The 17,309-nt window shown below is 40.3% G+C and overlaps 1 protein-coding gene and 1 long non-coding RNA gene across 5 annotated transcripts; one reads left to right on the forward strand and one right to left on the reverse strand.

Moving 5' to 3' along the window:
- The first annotated feature begins 287 nt into the window (after window positions 1-287).
- LOC113032321 (uncharacterized) lies at window positions 288-16,479 on the forward strand. 4 transcript variants are annotated; one of them, XM_080301030.1, is made up of 18 exons: window positions 306-503; window positions 566-878; window positions 1,852-1,960; window positions 2,250-2,412; window positions 4,140-4,332; window positions 5,080-5,176; window positions 6,258-6,319; window positions 6,585-6,699; window positions 6,936-6,997; window positions 7,672-7,768; window positions 7,857-7,918; window positions 8,052-8,154; window positions 9,829-9,893; window positions 10,953-12,942; window positions 13,024-13,083; window positions 14,940-15,020; window positions 15,608-15,673; window positions 15,989-16,479. In XM_080301030.1, the coding sequence occupies exons 3-18, from the start codon at window positions 1,858-1,860 to the stop codon at window positions 16,240-16,242; spliced, it is 3,573 nt and encodes a 1,190-aa protein (XP_080157156.1). In that variant the 5' UTR covers window positions 306-503; window positions 566-878; window positions 1,852-1,857; the 3' UTR covers window positions 16,243-16,479. The 4 variants fall into 4 exon arrangements, with proteins under 4 accessions (XP_080157158.1, XP_080157157.1, XP_080157156.1 ...); XM_080301031.1 differs by having other exon boundaries at window positions 305-878; window positions 7,705-7,768; XM_080301032.1 differs by lacking the exon at window positions 14,940-15,020 and having other exon boundaries at window positions 288-878.
- On the reverse strand, window positions 2,146-4,063 carry LOC113032323 (uncharacterized). The gene is made up of 3 exons (XR_003273860.2): window positions 3,606-4,063; window positions 2,505-3,024; window positions 2,146-2,385 (listed from the first exon to the last, which is right to left on the reverse strand). It is a non-coding gene; the product is annotated as an uncharacterized LOC113032323 (long non-coding RNA).
- Window positions 16,480-17,309: the final 830 nt, after the last annotated feature.

The raw sequence follows: 17,309 nt of genomic DNA on the forward strand, positions 1-17,309 counted from the left end.
GTGTGTGTGTGTGTGTGTGTGTGTGTGTGTGTGTGTGTGTGTGTGTGTGTGTGTGTGTGTGTGTGTGTTTGTTTTTTGTTTTAGGAGGACAATTTTCAAGACAAATCAAAGAGCTATGAGGACCCTCTGTTACATGAGGACATTTTGCTGTCCTCATAAAATTGACCTTTTAAAATGGTTTCTGGGCATGTTTTAATACCCAAAAAGTGTTTTTCTCAAAAGTCTTTGTAAACCAAAAACTTGACATATGTTGTATATTTGTGTGTCCGCCACTGACCCCTGTCGGTTGGAGTTGTCCCTGCATGCCGCACACACAAGCGCGGGAAATTATACACGAGCGCGGGAAATTATACACATGGCGCGAAATTGGAAGCTGCGCATGCGCATTTTAACATTACCCATTTACACCATTGATATTTACATCAATGATTTAGACCGACTGATTGATGGATGAATAGGAAGCGCCCAATTTTGGCAGAGTTTTGACACGCTTTGGAGAAAAGGTAAGAAGGTAATTATAAAACTTTTAAAAGACGGACGTTCTGACAGACACAGTGCTTCAAAGTAGGCACAGCCGTGGTGAGGCGGCAGGTGAGGGAACAACGAGGTACGGTGGAAAGCATACGGCGGAAAGCGCACCGCGGGGACCGGACCACGACGAGCGGAGAGCGCACCGCGGGGACCGGACCACGACGAGCGGACGGCGGAGAGCGCACCGCGGGGACCGGACCACGACGAGGTGAGGACGGCAGAGCGGGCCGGAGCACGCGGAACGGTTCACGGAGGTCACAGCAACACGCTGGTCGGGGATTCCCGGACTGTCCCAAGCACCGGGATGGTTTTTTTTACCCTGGCCTAATCTCATCACTTGTTTCAAGGTAAGAAATTACACAAGTGTGTGATGTTTCACTGAGTTTGAAAGAAGGCCTTTTTCACTACAAGATCACTACACTTGTTTAATGTAAAATGGCTGCTACTACTACAACTACTATAAGTACTACTTCTGTAACTAGTAACTACTACCTATTGTACTAATGGTAGGAGTAGTTGTAGTAGATGCAGTTGTACTAGCAGTAGTACTCACACCTGTCTTTTTTGTGGTAGTTGGAGCTGTTTTCCTCCTGTTCTGTTCTGAGATGATTATTTAAGATATTAAAAGATGATCTTTGCCCAAATACCAAGGAAACATTGGAAGGCAAATACAAATAAACTTTTTTAGATTCATGAAATTTAATTGAGACAGTATTGATGTCACTCTGCACACATTTGTTTATAAAATATTGTAAAAAAAACCAAACACCACATTTGTTTTGCTCTCTTATAGTTGTGTTGATGAAGCACATTATTCCTGAGAGATCTAAAGCTTAGTTTGACAGACAGGTTTAGGCTAAGTCAGAGTTAGGCTTTAGTTAAATTAGGACATTTAAGTATCTTTAATATCTGCAAGTGCATGCTTTCTGTTAAAACAACTCAGACATCAGCCTTGTCTGTGTCTGTTATGTGAATGTAATGAAAGCATAGAACTCAATTGAAACAGTTTCAGTATCCATGCTATTAGTGAAATAAGAAAAATTGGGTGGAGCATGTCAGAAACTTGACTTAATCAACACAGGTGGAACACAGTCAAGTTAATCTGCACAAATACAGCCTCGCCCCCATCCATTTATCTGTTAACCAGAATCCCTCCAGCACTCATCACCAAACTAAAATAACCTTAAACTAATAATACGCTAACATGGGGGGGGGGGGGGGGGGGGGGGGGGTGCTTCTCATTCAGGCTTTACTAATGCCCTTGTAAGCATAAAGGCTTGAAGTTTTGATGTGGTTTACATTTTTATCTTATTTCCTTAGAAAATCATGTCACGGAGAACTACTCCCCTTCAGGATGCCATTAATCACATCCTTGCAAGAAGAGACAAGAATTCAATGTTAGAAATCAAATTTATTAATTCAGTTAAAGGTGAGTGACTTTGACACACTGCAGGCTAGACTGAGGGGTTACGCATCACCAGTGGTGACCTGTACAAACATCAATATAAATTAAAATGAAAGGTATTTTAATAATAATTTAGTTATTAGCGAGCCTGGCTATTTATGTTTTCTGCACTTGGACATGTTTTCTTTATTATATATGTAGAATTGAAAAAAGCACAACATTGCATACTTGTTATTTACAGATATACATATTTAATGAATTGATTATTTGCAGTGCTGCGACACCTGTGTCTCTAATATGGTTGTTTCTTCAGGTCGTGGCATCTTCACATTAGCCAATTTCAAACAAGGAGACTTCGTGGTCGAGTATAGAGGGGAGCTTATTGATGCAACTGAAGCTGAACACAGACGTAACCTGTACCCCAGCGCATGTTCAGTCTTCATGTTTGACTTCATATGGAAGCAGAAGACATTGTGGTAAATTCAAAATGACTGAATGTTTACATTTCTATTGCAAGGTCAGGATTTCTGAAGCAAACATCTCATATTGCTCTTTAACGAGTCCTTACCTCTGGTACCCGGCCCGTCAGTCCCCAGAATCTATAGAAGGGGGAGTGACGGACCCGTGGAATAGCGGGATCTCATTCTTACTAAGGCTCCGTCATTTGTGGTCCCCGGGAACTCTCGGTACTGGGGACTGACGGGACTCCCACATATGCTGAGGGCCCGTTAGTCCCCGTATTCAGCCTGTGTGTGCCTTCTCTAATACACACTCACGGGCGTAATGTACGGGGTTAGAGGGGTAATAATATAAGCCTACATCTTACAGCTAAGACAGTGTGCTCACGCTGCTGTGAAGATTTAAAATATAATATAGAGATAGAGAAAATAATAAGAGAAAATTCAAATGGCCAGGGCTGAATGAGCGCCCATGTGTCTGTGCGCATTTGGCACATGTGGACACGGAGACCCGTGCACTGTTATACTGTGTCCAAAACTACTGTATAATATGTACAATGCCAAAATAGTACATGTCAAGTGTTCTCTGCCTGTGAGGTAGGTAGATGGCTTGATGGATCGGTGAAAAACCTTTCAACACAAAAAATAAAGAACATTTCATTAATCATTCAGATAAATTAAATGCATTATACAGAAATGAAATAACAAAAATATACACTTCAGTAAAGCCACTTTTGTCTAAACTATCATTTATCCTAGTTTTAGTTTTACATTCATTAGTTTTTGAATCAGAGGTGAGTAATTTCAAACAACAAAGATGAAATAAACTGTGGTCTACCTTGCATTTTTTACACTTTCTGTAACAATTAAATTTTTAAAGTATACATTTTAGAGTTTACAAATATTTTAATAAAGACTTTAACCAAGGATTTTCTTTTACAAAGAATTATTTTCCTTAAATTAAACCAAACATATTTACACTAGTTTTAAGATTTAACCAAGGATTTGGGGTAATTACTTTTAGTATTAATTAACATAAGTGTGGGAAACACTATCTACATAAACAATCTTTTCAAACTTAAACATTTTAATATCAATATAATTTTTTAAACTTAAATGCAGTAACTATTTCCCAAAGCATAAATACATTTCCACAATTGAGCTTCCATATTTCCCAAACATATAAGCAGCAAATATGAGTCCGAGCTTACCGATAGCCCGTCTAACTCAAAGTCTTCCTCACAGTGGAAAGTGGATTGTGCTTGGTTTGCTGTCCTCTCAGTATGTCACACTCGGGTCAAATGACTGCTGCATGCATTTTAAGGTCTACTAGGCACGCCCGCCCTTGATTGCTCTAATTCAACTCACCTGGCAGAGCAGTGCACACCAGGCTGCGCTTAGCTGTAGATTGCACAAGGTCTAATCAGTGGCCACGCGCAAGCAGCAGCACAGAGCAGGTAGTGGGCAAGAGGAGGAAGAGAAGAGAAGAGTAACAGCCACACCTACTAGGTCAGCGCAACAGTACAACAAAACCACGTTTAAGCTCTAAGCACAAGTAGAAGCGCAAACACTTATCTCAGTCAGAAAGCAACGCGTCCTTGACTGATGGACGCAGTTATAAACTATGCATTTAACAACTAAACTTGTATTGGATGTTGTGTTTGTGTTGGTGCTTAAAAATTATAGTATAGTTCATAGGCGTGTCACTATAAATGTTTGTTTGATGTATGTTTCCAAATTTGCAGTATTGATGGAGCACTTGAAGATGGGTCTTTTGGGCGACTAGTAAACGATGAACACAGGACACCAAATTGCAGAATGAAGTTGATTGAAGCAGAAGGGAAGCCACATCTCTGCCTTTTTGCACTGAAGGAAATTGCGGCAGGAAGTGAAATTACTTATGACTATGGTGGGAAAGAATGGCCCTGGCGGAAAAAGGTGGGTCATTTAAAAAAAAATTTCCCCTATGAATTGTTGTTTAAAACCTACATATCTAGATGTCACAATTAGGGATGCAACTAACGATTATTTCAATAATCGATTAGTTGTTTCAGCCCTAGTCACGATATTTAAATGTCCTCTTGGTGGTATTCAATCTGGTTTAACTAAATCTTGAATTTGTATGACTTTCCCAAGTGATGATTGCAAGCTTATCTGTTTTGTGTCCCCTTAACAAGTGCGTTTTACTGAGTGGCCACACACTGGAGGTGAAACAGTGAAAGCATCAGTTTGAGCTCAGATGTCATTATGAGGCTGATGGACAGTGTCCTTGTAAACCTTGGGTTTTTCTGTGTCAGACATATACATGCACCTTTTACTCACAGTCACTTTAGCTTCTTAGTATTGTCTTACTTTGGCTTCACTTAACTAGGTAAGGGTTAATCACTCTGTTTCCTTGCAGTTAGGGTGAGAGTTAGAACTGTATTTAACTGAAGGTGAAACAGAAAATGCTTAACTATGTGTGTGTGTGTCTGACACAGACAAACTCAAGGTATGTGAGAACACTGTCCTGACATCTGAGCTCAAACTGAGTCTTTCATTGTTTCATCTCCAGTGTTTGGCATACTCAGAAAAACACACGGGTTGAGGGGACACTGGTTAGAAAAGACCACTCGTAGTGGATTAAATACATTTCCACTGTAGCTGCCAGATGTTTACAATATTTGTTCTACTTTTCATACCCAGCTAAAGATCGCAAGCATCCCTTCTGGTCAACAGTGTGTTGCAGAGCCTATTGCCCATGACGTGGAGCACCATGTGATCTCTACAGACTCATTCACAGGTGAGTCCCTGCTTGAGTAAGCACTACCTGTTACAGTTTTTGCCCGTTGCTTGAACACTATAAACCCATGCTTAGACTAAAGTAACACAACGTGAAGCTGTTGTTACCATACCTCAAACACATGTACCCCTACCTTAAACAAAAGTGCTGCTTTGCACCCCAGTTCCAATCATGCAACACACCTACTCCTTTAGGCAACACACATGGTCCTGCATGCTACACTCTATTTCATACATAAGACACTTCGCTCACAAAATGAAATCTCAGGGTGCCATTCGGAAAACACATGTATCCAAAATACAAAACACATCGGGTAATTGCAACCACTCAAATACACACCTGAAGGCACCTACTTGCAAAACCGAACACCAATTAGCCAACTACAAAAAGCCCTCAGCGTAGCCATTCCAAGAACTTTGCAAGCATGGATGGAGGGAGAGCAAGAGGATATTTACCCCGGTGCCTGGCGGGAGAGGACATTGCTTGCGATGTTGATGAGGTCCTGTGGCCAGACCCCAACAGACGGCGGGATCCATGAGCCCACGTATGCACAATTGTCATGGTTTTTTGTGTTTACAGTATAGTGTGTTGTCTATTGCAGTACTATTGTGTTGTTGTTGTTTTATTCGCTTTACCTGTATTCATGGTACTGCAATGTGCAGTATTGAGTAGGTCTATTTGCGTTTATGGTCGTTTGGAAATGTGTCCCCTGTAAATGTGCCTTCTGTATAAACAATGGAAATCAAGGACTGCAGTGTTTTATGTACAGCAGACTAGTGTGTTCCCCCTGATCTGTGAGTGTTTGCATATGGTGCAGGTATGTGTCATTTTGTCAACAGAGTTACATTTTGACAAAGGAATGTTAGGTTTTGACAGCAGAGTTTAGGCTTTGGGAGTAGAGTTCCAATTTGGCACAGATGTGAATGGTATATTTCCCAGTGTTGTGTCATGTGTACTTGTGTGTACAGTTTTGGCACAGCGAGCGGGGTTTTGCAAAATGTGTTCAAGCAGTGGGCAAAAACTGTAAACCCTGGGGTCTTGCAAAGCACTATGCCTCCATGTCTTGTGTTCTCTTCTACAGACAGAGAATTAAGAGCAGAGTGTCAGTCATCTAGACCTACAGCAGACAACTCTGAGCATGAGGTTAGCATGGATTCATCTGTTTACTAAAGATTGTATCAATGTGTAGTTTGGTAAATAGTGTGGTTTGTAAAGATCATGTTTATCAATTGATTACAATTATACTGCATGTACAGTCTTTAAACCATTGTAAGTACAGGTAGTCATCATTTAACATTGCATTTCCCTCTCAACATCATTTGGGTGTTTTAAGGTTTGACTGAGAGTGTCCCTCTTGATCAGATGGACACTGTACCATTGATGCTTGTTCATCTTTGCATCTTTTTAGGTGCATTCTGTTGGAGGTCAGCGTGGCACTTCTTCTCTGAAAGAGTTAATTGGTGAAGTTGGTGTCCAGTATCAGGAGTTGTCACCCCAAGCGTTCTCAGAAGAACTTACCAGTGGTCAGTTTTGAGTAAATGTTGTTAACTTCTGGCAATGCATGACATGCCTGAAGGTTTGCTGCATGAAAAATGTGCCAGTATTGGGACATTTCTGATGATTCTATAGTGTCTTGATGGATATTTTGAGAGTAGAATTGTAACAGTCAGGGATGTGAATTGATTGCGTTATGTGTAGATGTGTTTTTTTTGACTTAACGAAAGTCAAGCACTGAATCTCCTTATGTTCCCTTGTACAGAGAGCAAATCGAAAGAGGTGCCACAATCATCCAGAGCTGTGCCTAACGACTCTGCTTGTGAGGTGAGTTGAAATTGACCTTTGTTTTAAAATTGACCAATGGTTAGAAGTGTTATGGTGTTTACATGAAACCCCATTTTGAGTATTTTAGCAAACATCTGGCAGCGGTGGTGGAAATGTCCTCTATTTAGAACAGGAGGTCTTTTCTAACCACAGTGTCCCCTTAACAAGTGTGTTTTTCTGAGTGGCCACACACTGGAGGTGAAACAGTGAAAGCATCAGTTTGAGCTCAGATGTCATTATGAGGCTGATGGACAGTGTCCTTGTAAACCTTGGGTTTTTCTGTGTCAGACATATACATGCACCTTTTACTCACAGTCACTTTAGCTTCTTAGTATTGTCTTACTTTGGCTTCACTTAACTAGGTAAGGGTTAATCACTCTGTTTCCTTGCAGTTAGGGTGAGAGTTAGAACTGTATTTAACTGAAGGTGAAACAGAAAATGCTTAACTATGTGTGTGTGTCTGACACAGACAAACTCAAGGTATGTGAGAACACTGTCCTGACATCTGAGCTCAAACTGAGTCTTTCATTGTTTCATCTCCAGTGTTTGGCATACTCAGAAAAACACATGGGTTGAGGGGACACTGGTTAGAAAAGACCACTCATAGTGGATTAAATACATTTCCACTGTAGCTGCCAGATGTTTACAATATTTGTTCTACTTTTCATACCCAGCTAAAGATCGCAAGCATCCCTTCTGGTCAACAGTGTGTTGCAGAGCCTATTGCCCATGACGTGGAGCACCATGTGATCTCTACAGACTCATTCACAGGTGAGTCCCTGCTTGAGTAAGCACTACCTGTTAAACCCTGGGGTCTTGCAAAGCACTATGCCTCCATGTCTTGTGTTCTCTTCTACAGACAGAGAATTAAGAGCAGAGTGTCAGTCATCTAGACCTACAGCAGACAGCTCTGAGCATGAGGTTAGCATGGATTCATCTGTTTACTAAAGATTGTATCAATGTGTAGTTTGGTAAATAGTGTGGTTTGTAAAGATCATAAAATATTTGGGTAACAATGTTTTATGTTTCATTTCATGTTTTTAATTTTTTCCAGTGTACAATTCATAGGCTGGTATTTGAATCGGTGAAACTTGACAAATGCGGGATATGCCATTCACCTTTGACAGCTATCAGATGGCACGGTCTAAGATGCAAGCGTAAGTGTATTATTTATCTTGTGTTAATTAATGCATTTTTTCACTATACCCTAAGTTACCATGAGTCAGGTCTACATTTTCATATGTAAAGAATAAAAAAAATCACTTCAAAGTTTTATCAATTCAAACCATTGCAATGATACACAGTGTAATGGCAGATACTATCACATATCATGCATTTGAGTTTGTCTGCTTAGTGTGGCAGAGAACAGAGAACATACTGTAATAATGTATATTGCCCTCTTACTCTTTGTTGATTAGACTGTTGAACTTTACAACTTTAAATCTTTGTTTCACTCTTTCAACATCAAGCTCATATAAGCTAAATGAGCATCTCACCGCGCGCAAGGCATGCCGGTCCGGGTCAAGGGTCACGACTACCCAGCATGCATTGTAAACAGTAAACACGGCCGCGTGTGATAGCGATATTGAATATTTTGAGCGTCCTAACGTCAATGTTTTAAAAGAATTTGGTACGAAACGGGGATACAGTGCTGCTGGGAAGAGAAAGAAAGAACTCGTGGCCCTCGCTTGGGCGTTTTCACTACAAAAAGCCCCTATAGTTTTAACAAAACAGCAGGAGCGGGAGGCTATGCTACCTTGGATATAAGTCTCTGCTCGAGATCGAGACTGACAGTTGTCAGATGACAATTCCAGATCCCTTAGAGCTGAGAGAAGGTTGGTACAATGAATCGACAGCTGCAAATAAACTTTCACTTTCAAAGCCTCATATCCGGAGCCATCAGCCTCTGTGGTGCCCGGAGACGCTCGTGCGGGGTTTGGCCACTGACGTCTGGCAACCCTGGCACAGCACTTCCCCGTAGGCCTATATCCATGGATGTATTAAAAGAACCAAGCCTATATCTGACAGAGAAATATAATTCAGCCTTTACATCGTGGGTAGTGGTGTACTCTGACCCGGCCGCGCCGTGCATGCGTACTGACAATGCTGATTTAGCTTATTTGTGATGTTACAATGCAAAAACCACAGTTCCTGATTTGATCTGTTATATAAAGATAAAGCAAAATGCACAAATGTTTAATTATATTTAAGAGAGTATCAACATGTATGAAGTAAACTGCCCTCAAGTCTGTTTGTCATTCTGTAATTACACATATACACACAAACTTGGAAGATGATGTTTTAATGATAATAAACCCGTTGAGTAAACATTGCATCAAACTTGCAAACTTCTTACAATGTCAATATAGGAAGCCCAGTAAGGTACTGGGTCTGATTAATCCAGACCTATTCCAATAGATCAATCAGGCAATTTGCAATACAAATGCTTGATGGTGTCTCTACACGTTTTCAATGACTTTTTAGTAGAAGTCCTTTTCATCTCAATCCTTATTAATTAATGTAGGATAAACATTTTAGCTTTTCTGTTTCTCACTAGATCATTCTGCCAGAAGTCTTTGAGCCAAGAATGCATTCTGAAACATGGCCTATGTGGCCCATAATGAGTAGTTTGGTCAGGTCAATTTAAGATAATATATATATATCTGCTTTTTATTCTGAATTATGTGTTGGTTTTAAATTTACTTTATGCTTGTTTATATTTAGTGGTCTTAGTGAATATAATTTGTGACGTGTGGGATCGCTACTTTTTAAATTATAACTTAATGAATCATCGGTTGTTGTCTAATGCTGTGGTTTCTTTGTATTTGTAGAATGCCGTTGTGTGTGGCATAAGATCTGCCTCCAGACATCTTCAGAAGACTGGGATATGTCCGACGTAAGTGTACAGTGAAATTCAACCTGGAAAGACTCAGATATGGAGAAAGAATTAGACATGCTTTATTGAACATTAAATATTTGGCGGTCAGACCCCGGCGGGAAAACTGTTGATAAAAGCATTGCTGATTGAAGTAGGAGGTCTTCCCCCGGGGTCTGGACACTGGTGGTGGTATGGAGGCAGGGGGCAAGCATGGGGGTGCAGGGGTGGTGGAGGGATGCGAGGCCGAGCTATGGGTGAAAGAGCTTAAATGCCCGGATGCTGAATGGAGGCGTAGGTGCGAGGGAGCTCCGGATTGGCTGTGACGTAGTGAGCAGCTGAAGGGAGTTGAGATGATGATGATGGAGACGATGTGCAGGTGTGTCTCCCAGGTTGAATTTAAGCAGGCTTCATTATAATATAGTTAATATTGACGTAGATGCAGTTCGTGAAGATTGCCACATGTTGCTTGCTCTTCCTTTTTCTTTCATCACAAAATTATAAGGATAATCAGTTTTGTAAGTGTTGTCTCAGATAGAGAATTGAAAGCAGATAGATTTTGGACTGGATAGAGTGTAGAAGTTATGTGAGAGAGGCCAGAAATAAATAAACACATTGTAAAAATATTACTTAGATTTTATTATAATCCTTTGTATGAAATTGTTTTGTTTTTTTTACAATCTAGTCTCAAAGGTTTTACAAATTTTGATCTGTGGGGGTCATTGTGGGAGGGGCTCTGGGACCAGGTTAGGGCTAGTGTCTTAGTTTTTTTGTTTTGTGTTTGTTTTTTTGTTAATGTCATTGTTCAAAAAATATAAATTGAATATTAGAAATGGGACAAATATCAAAAAAAGTACTGAATCGATCACAGATTGCAAATTGATCAAGCAGAATCAAAATACTTGCACAAAATACATATCTGCTGCACATTTTCTTCTTTAAATCAGGAGGTATTTCTTAGTACTTTTAAGACCTCTAGAGACTTTGGTTTACGTCCCGAGCTCTGCGACGTGAACAATTTAGCATTTATCCTTCCCATGTTTATTTCTATTATTTAATCTATGCTGTATTTACGAACAGGGTGATGTCTCATCTGATGAAGAATACATCCCAAATTCTGCATCAGATTCAGAAAGCTCAGGAACAGAGTTGTCTATTGAGTTACCTGGACCATCAAAAAACTCCCATGCTGCTAGCATGCCTGATTTATGCGTTGCTTTTGCTGAAAAAGAACAGACCATGGATGTTAAGAACAACTTTGAGCACATTTTGAATGATCTTGAAACTACTGATGATCTTCATCCCGACCAAGAACCAGACAGCTCAGAGTCATGCCAGCAGAAAACAAAAGATGCATGTAGCGAAAAGAGTACTGTGGATATGCTGTGCCAAAATGAATCCCCAACCAAGTCAACAAAATTAATCAAAAGCACAGTCAATTTTTGTTTTGTATGTGGAAAACCTCAAACAAAATTTGCACGTCATCTGGAGACGCATGAAAATGAAAATGCTGAAGTCGCCCAGGTGCTTCAGTTACCCAAATCATCAAAGGACAGAAAAGTTAATCTTGAAAGGTTACGAAACCTTGGTAACTTCAAGCACAACTCTGCTGTTAAAACCACAGGATCAGGTTGTCTTAAAGTGAAAAGGATCTCAAAAAAGAGCAGCAGCAGCGCTGAGACATACGAGTACTGCTTATACTGTAAGGGTATGATATCCAGAAAAGAAGTTTCTCGGCATATGAAAAGATGTGCTTTAAGACCAGAGAATAATGCTGAAGAGAAGCTGAAAGATAGAGTCTTTGGTATAGCATCTACTCAATCCACAATGTCTCAGCCAATTTCAAGTGAACTCTACTCAGTACTGGGCAAGATGCACAAGGATGATGTGTCTAGTGCAATAAGGAATGATCATTATATTATGCAGTTGGCTCAGTCTCTTTTTAATAAGCATGGAAGTGACAGATCAAAGCATGAGTATATAAGACAGAAAGTAAGGGAACTTGGGAGATTACTTGTGACTTTGCGTCACACAACAAGAATCCATAATATGGAAGAGGCAATAAAACCAGCCAACTTCTTTATTCTTACTAATGCTGTCAAGAGAGTTTCAGGTTTTGATACTGAAACCAGCACATTCAAAGCCCCAAGTTTGGCCCTGAAGCTTGGACATTCTCTCAGAAAAATAAGTGATATTATCATGTGTCGTGCTCTCATGGAAGAGGATCAAGAGGCGATCGATTCAATCAGGAGGTTTCACACACTTCATGAAACAAAGTGGTCTGAATTAGTTTCCCATTCAGCCTTATCAAACCTGAGTGAGGCAAAATACAACAAGGTCGACAGCCTTCCACTGACCAGAGATGTTCAGAAGCTGCAGTTATATCTTGGTCAGCAAGTGGAATCGGCTAGGGAGAAACTAGGTGATAACCCAACAGTAGGAACTTATGCAGCACTAGCAAAGGTGATCCTTTGTCAAGTGATTTTGTTCAATAGGAGGAGGGAAGGTGAAGTAGCACGTATGACTGTCAAAAATTTTGAAGATCGTGACATGTCCAAACTAAACGATGACATCAGCTCTGGGCTTACAGAAGTTGAGAAAAGGCTTTGCCAACAGTTTGCCAGAGTGGAACTGAAGGGGAAAAAAGGACGAAAGGTGGCTGTGATCCTGACTTCTGATATGACCGATAACCTGTCACTCCTCGTTAGTAAGAGGAAAGAGTGCGGGGTATCTGAAAACAATATGTACCTTTTCGCCATTCCTTGTAGTGATGGTCACTACAGAGGGCAGTTTGGTCAGTTTGCAGATGCTTGCGGAGCTGAACATCCTCAGAACCTCAGATCAACTAACCTTCGCAAACAGATTGCCACGATAAGCCAAGTCATGAACTTGAAAGATAATGAACTAGACCAGCTGGCCGATTTCCTCGGCCATGACATTAGGGTCCATAGAGAATACTATCGACTGCCCCAATCAACAATTCAGCTGGCTAAGATCTCCAAGTTGCTCATGGCCATGGAGAAGGGAAGTGTGAAGGATATTCAAGGAAAAACTCTGGATGAAATTGGTGGTATGCATGGTTTATATGTTGTTAAATCGGCTTGGTGTTTGTGAATATGGTTGGTCTAATAACATTTTTTCAATTTTATAGATGACATAGATGGGATGGCTACTGGATCACAGCAACTCCCTGATGCTTCCACATTGCGAGGTACTGAAATTATTGTATTCTGTGTTATAGACTTTGCAGTTGTATTGATAAAATATTTAAAATTTACATTTTATATATATATTTTAGATAATGTTATTGCAGTTCTGTTTGTACTTTGCTGTGTAGTTAATACCATTTACAGTGAGGAAAGTAAGTATTTGCTATTTTGCAAGTTCTCCCACTTAGAAATCATGGAGGGATCTGAAATTTTCAGCGTTGGTACATGTCCACTGTGAGAGACAGAATCTAAAAGAAAATTCCGGAAATCACAATGTATGATTTTATTAAAATATTTTTGTATATTACTGCTTAAAATAAGTATTTGAACACTTGCTTATCATGCAGATTTCTGACCCTCAAAGACCTGTTATTCTGCTTTTAAACAGTCCAACTACACTCTGCTCATGATTCTAATTTAGCAGCACCTGTTTGATGCCGTTAGCTTTCATAAAGACACATGTGCACCCCACAATCTGTCAAAAGTGTTGCAGCAACATGAGTAAAACCAAAGAGCTGTCCAACGACACAAGAGACAAAACTTTAGACCTTCACAAAGCTGGAAAGGGCTCCAGAGACACTGCCAAGCAGCTCGGTGCGCGACAGTGCGTGTGCACGCGTGTGCGTGTGCGCGATGGAGTGCGTGCGCGATGGAGCGCGTGCAGGTGACTGTGCGTACCCTCTGCAAGACTCCTGCAGGCGCCCCTGAATGGAAGAGGCTAATGTCTTCCTCGGACTGGAGCCCCACGTAAGATCTCAGCTCGTGGGGTGTCAGTGATGCTAAGAAAGGTGAAGAATCAGCCCAGAACTACACGGGACGAGCTGGTCAATGACCTGAAGAGAGCTGGGACCACCGTTGGCAAGGCTACTATTAGTAATACACTGAGACGTCATGGTTTAAAATCATTCATTACACTGAAGGTTCCCCTTCTTAAGCCAACCCATGTCCAGGCCCGTCTGAAGTTTGCCAGGGACCATCTGGATGATCCAGAGTCATGGGAGAAAGTCCTGTGGTCAGATGAGACCAAAATAAAACTTTTTGGCCTAAACTCCATTGTTGGGGTTTGGAGGAAGAAGAAGGATGAGTCTCATCCCAATAATACCATCCTACAGTGAAGCATGAGGGTGGAAACATCATGCGCTGGGCTGTTTTTCTGCACAGGGGACAGGACCACTGCACTGTATTAAGGAGAAGATAAACGGGGACATGGATTGTGAGATTTTGGGCCAAAACGTCCTTCCCTCAGTCAGAGCATTGAAGATGGGTTCTGGCTGGGTCTTTCAACAAGACAAAGACCTGAAGCACTCAGCCAGGAAAACCAAAGAGTGGCTCCGTAAGAGGCATTTCAAGGTTCTGGAGTGGCCTCACTAGTCTCCAGACCTCAGTCCAATAGAAAATCTGTGGATGGAGTTAAAAGTCTGTGTTGGCCCAAAACATGACAGATCTACAGAAGATCTGTGTGGAGGAGTGGGTCAAAAGACCTTCTGCAATGTGTGCAAACCTGGTGAAGAACTGCAGGAACTGTTGGGCCGCTGTAATTGTTAACAAAGGCAATATTAATATAGTTTGACTCAAGTGTTCAAATACTTATTTTACAAAGAAATATACAAAAAACTTGTTATAAAATCATACAATGTGATTTCCGGAATTTTCTTTTAGATTATGTCTCTCACAGTGGACATGTAGCTATGATGAAAATTTCAGAGCCCTCCATGATTTCTAAGTGGGAGAACTCGCAAAATAGCAGGGTGTTCAAATACTTACTTTCCTCACTGTATGTATTATATATATATATATATATATATATATAATTATATATATATATAATTTATTTATTTATTTTTTTTTTTTTTGCTAGAAAAATCTATCAATGACAATGAAGAAATATTAACTTCTGTGACTTCTGATTTGCCTCACTTCTCCGAGACTGCAGCTCAAGGTACATTTTCAATGCTGTACTCAAAGTTTGCCCAACATATCTTAGGTAATGAGCTGGGATCTGTGAGTTAGTCTTGTTCAGAGACAAATCCAGTGAAATGTGCAGTAACGTATTTTAACAGCGCACATCACGTATGATAAAGATGCTCTCTTGTTTCATTAATGCCACTTGCATCTCTGTTTTTCATTGCATTAAATATGAAATCAGACTTTACTATTAACACTACTATGCTGATTACGATAACCTGGGATTGTGTATAGAACAATATTACTAACCATCAGTACATTTTTACATGGTCAATTGTTAGTAGTTCCATTCCTAATTGTGACACTAATGCTTTATGAGTAGTATTTTGATGCTTCATCAGTTTTGGCCAAGCAAGATTTGGCCTGTGCAAAATCTACATCATTTCCCAGTAAACTTATTACCCAAGGTATTGTTGACTTCATCCAGTTCAGCACCATTGCCATGTGTATAGTTAGTATAATAGAACTGGCTGTCACTGTCCCCTCTGTGCCCATGGTGTTTGATTGGTAGGCAGAAAGCCTCTTTAAGCCCATACATTTATACTGTGCAATATTTTTTAGATGACCAGGGGAATGATGCCTGTGTGACTTCTGGTTCACCTCCTGTCCCTGACTCAGTTACTAAAGGTATGATCTAAATCAGATGCCATGTCCATCACTAGGCACTATGTGCAGTCAACACCAACATCATGTGGTTAGACATTATATAACATATAAAGAAGCTGAATGTATTTTGTGCTTACCAAGCAGTGTGATGAACTATCATGTTAATGAAAACAATCAAACTTTAAATTTTATCAGGTCTACAGTCTATTTATTATCACACACAATTTGTTTAGACAAGTACCAGCTTGTTTTCACAGTTTTGAACACCATCTCTACCTACAAGTGCATCTCACATGATCTTTTTAAACTTCAAATTTGTTTTGTTTTATTGAACAGGTTTATGTGTTTCATCAAGGCGGTGTGTGAAGAGACCATGGTCTGAGGAGGAGATAGGAGCGGTGATGAAACATATGAAGCCTTTTATTGAAAACGGTATCACTGTCACCAACCAGCAGTGTCTGAAGTGCAAAGAAAAGGAACAACCTATCTTGGAGACGAGATCTATTCAAAACATTCGAGATTTTGTGCGCAACAGAGGACTGGCCTTTAAAAAAAAAAAAAAAATGTTAAACACTAAATGCACTTTTTGACAGTCTGAGCCTTTACCTTTCTGGGCCTGATTTCAAGGTTAGTGTTCTCCATTCAAAAAGTATGTAGTTGACTTCACTGTGCTCACAGGCAGTGTTTTGTTTTGATGTGTGGTTAGCCTGAGTCTTTTAATGCCAGGATTCACTTTTATTTTCCTTCAATAATTGTTACAATGCTGTCCTTTTAAGGAATTGATTATTGAGTTGGTTATATTAAATATAATTCAGTAATTCAACAAATGTGTTGTGTGTTGATATAAGTCTTATGTATAAGTCATGGTGTCAGCCCGACTCACCCCTGGTGTGCAAAGGTGCTTTTTTATTGGTCAGCCACTCAGTGCCAGTTTCTTCAGGACAATGAAAAACTCTATAATACATAGTTTGTTCTAGTTGATGCAAGCACTGTTGTGTTATGGTCACCGGTTCGATCCCTGGGCTCTCTGTCCTGGTCGTTGTGTCCTTGGGAAAGACACTTTACCCTACTTGCCTACTGGTGTTGGCCAGAGGGGCCGATGGCGCGATATGGCAGCCTCGCTTCTGTCAGACTGCCCCAGGGCAGCTGTGGCTACAACTGTAGCTGCCTCCACCAGTGTGTGGATGTGAGAGTGAATGAATAGTGGTATTGTAAAGCGCTTTGGGTGCCTTGAAAAGCGCTATATAAATCCAATCCATTATTATTATTATTATTATTATTATTATTATTATTATGCTTCTAGTTGTTTTAATGACACTTTGACCACCTGTTAGTAGATCACAACAGATATGATCTGTGGTGTTTTATGTAAGCTTGTATGTCAGATTGTAATGCTCATCAGAGAAAACCAAAATATAGTCTTTTTATTATTTTTTTTAATTTATTCATCCATCCATCCATCTTCAACCGCTTATCCGAGGCCGGGTCGCAGGGGCAGCAGCCTAAGCAAATTTATTCAATTTTACTATAATGATGTATCAGTCACAGTCTTATAATACACCTTCTTTTCTAAGAAGGTTATACTTAGTGCATGTGTGAGTATATGTACAGTGAACTGGCTTTACACACCATGTGTCCTTTTAAACCAGATTTACTC

The sequence above is a fragment of the Astatotilapia calliptera genome, chromosome 4 (genome assembly GCF_964374335.1).
Source record: "Astatotilapia calliptera chromosome 4, fAstCal68.1, whole genome shotgun sequence".
NCBI lineage: Eukaryota > Metazoa > Chordata > Actinopteri > Cichliformes > Cichlidae > Astatotilapia > Astatotilapia calliptera.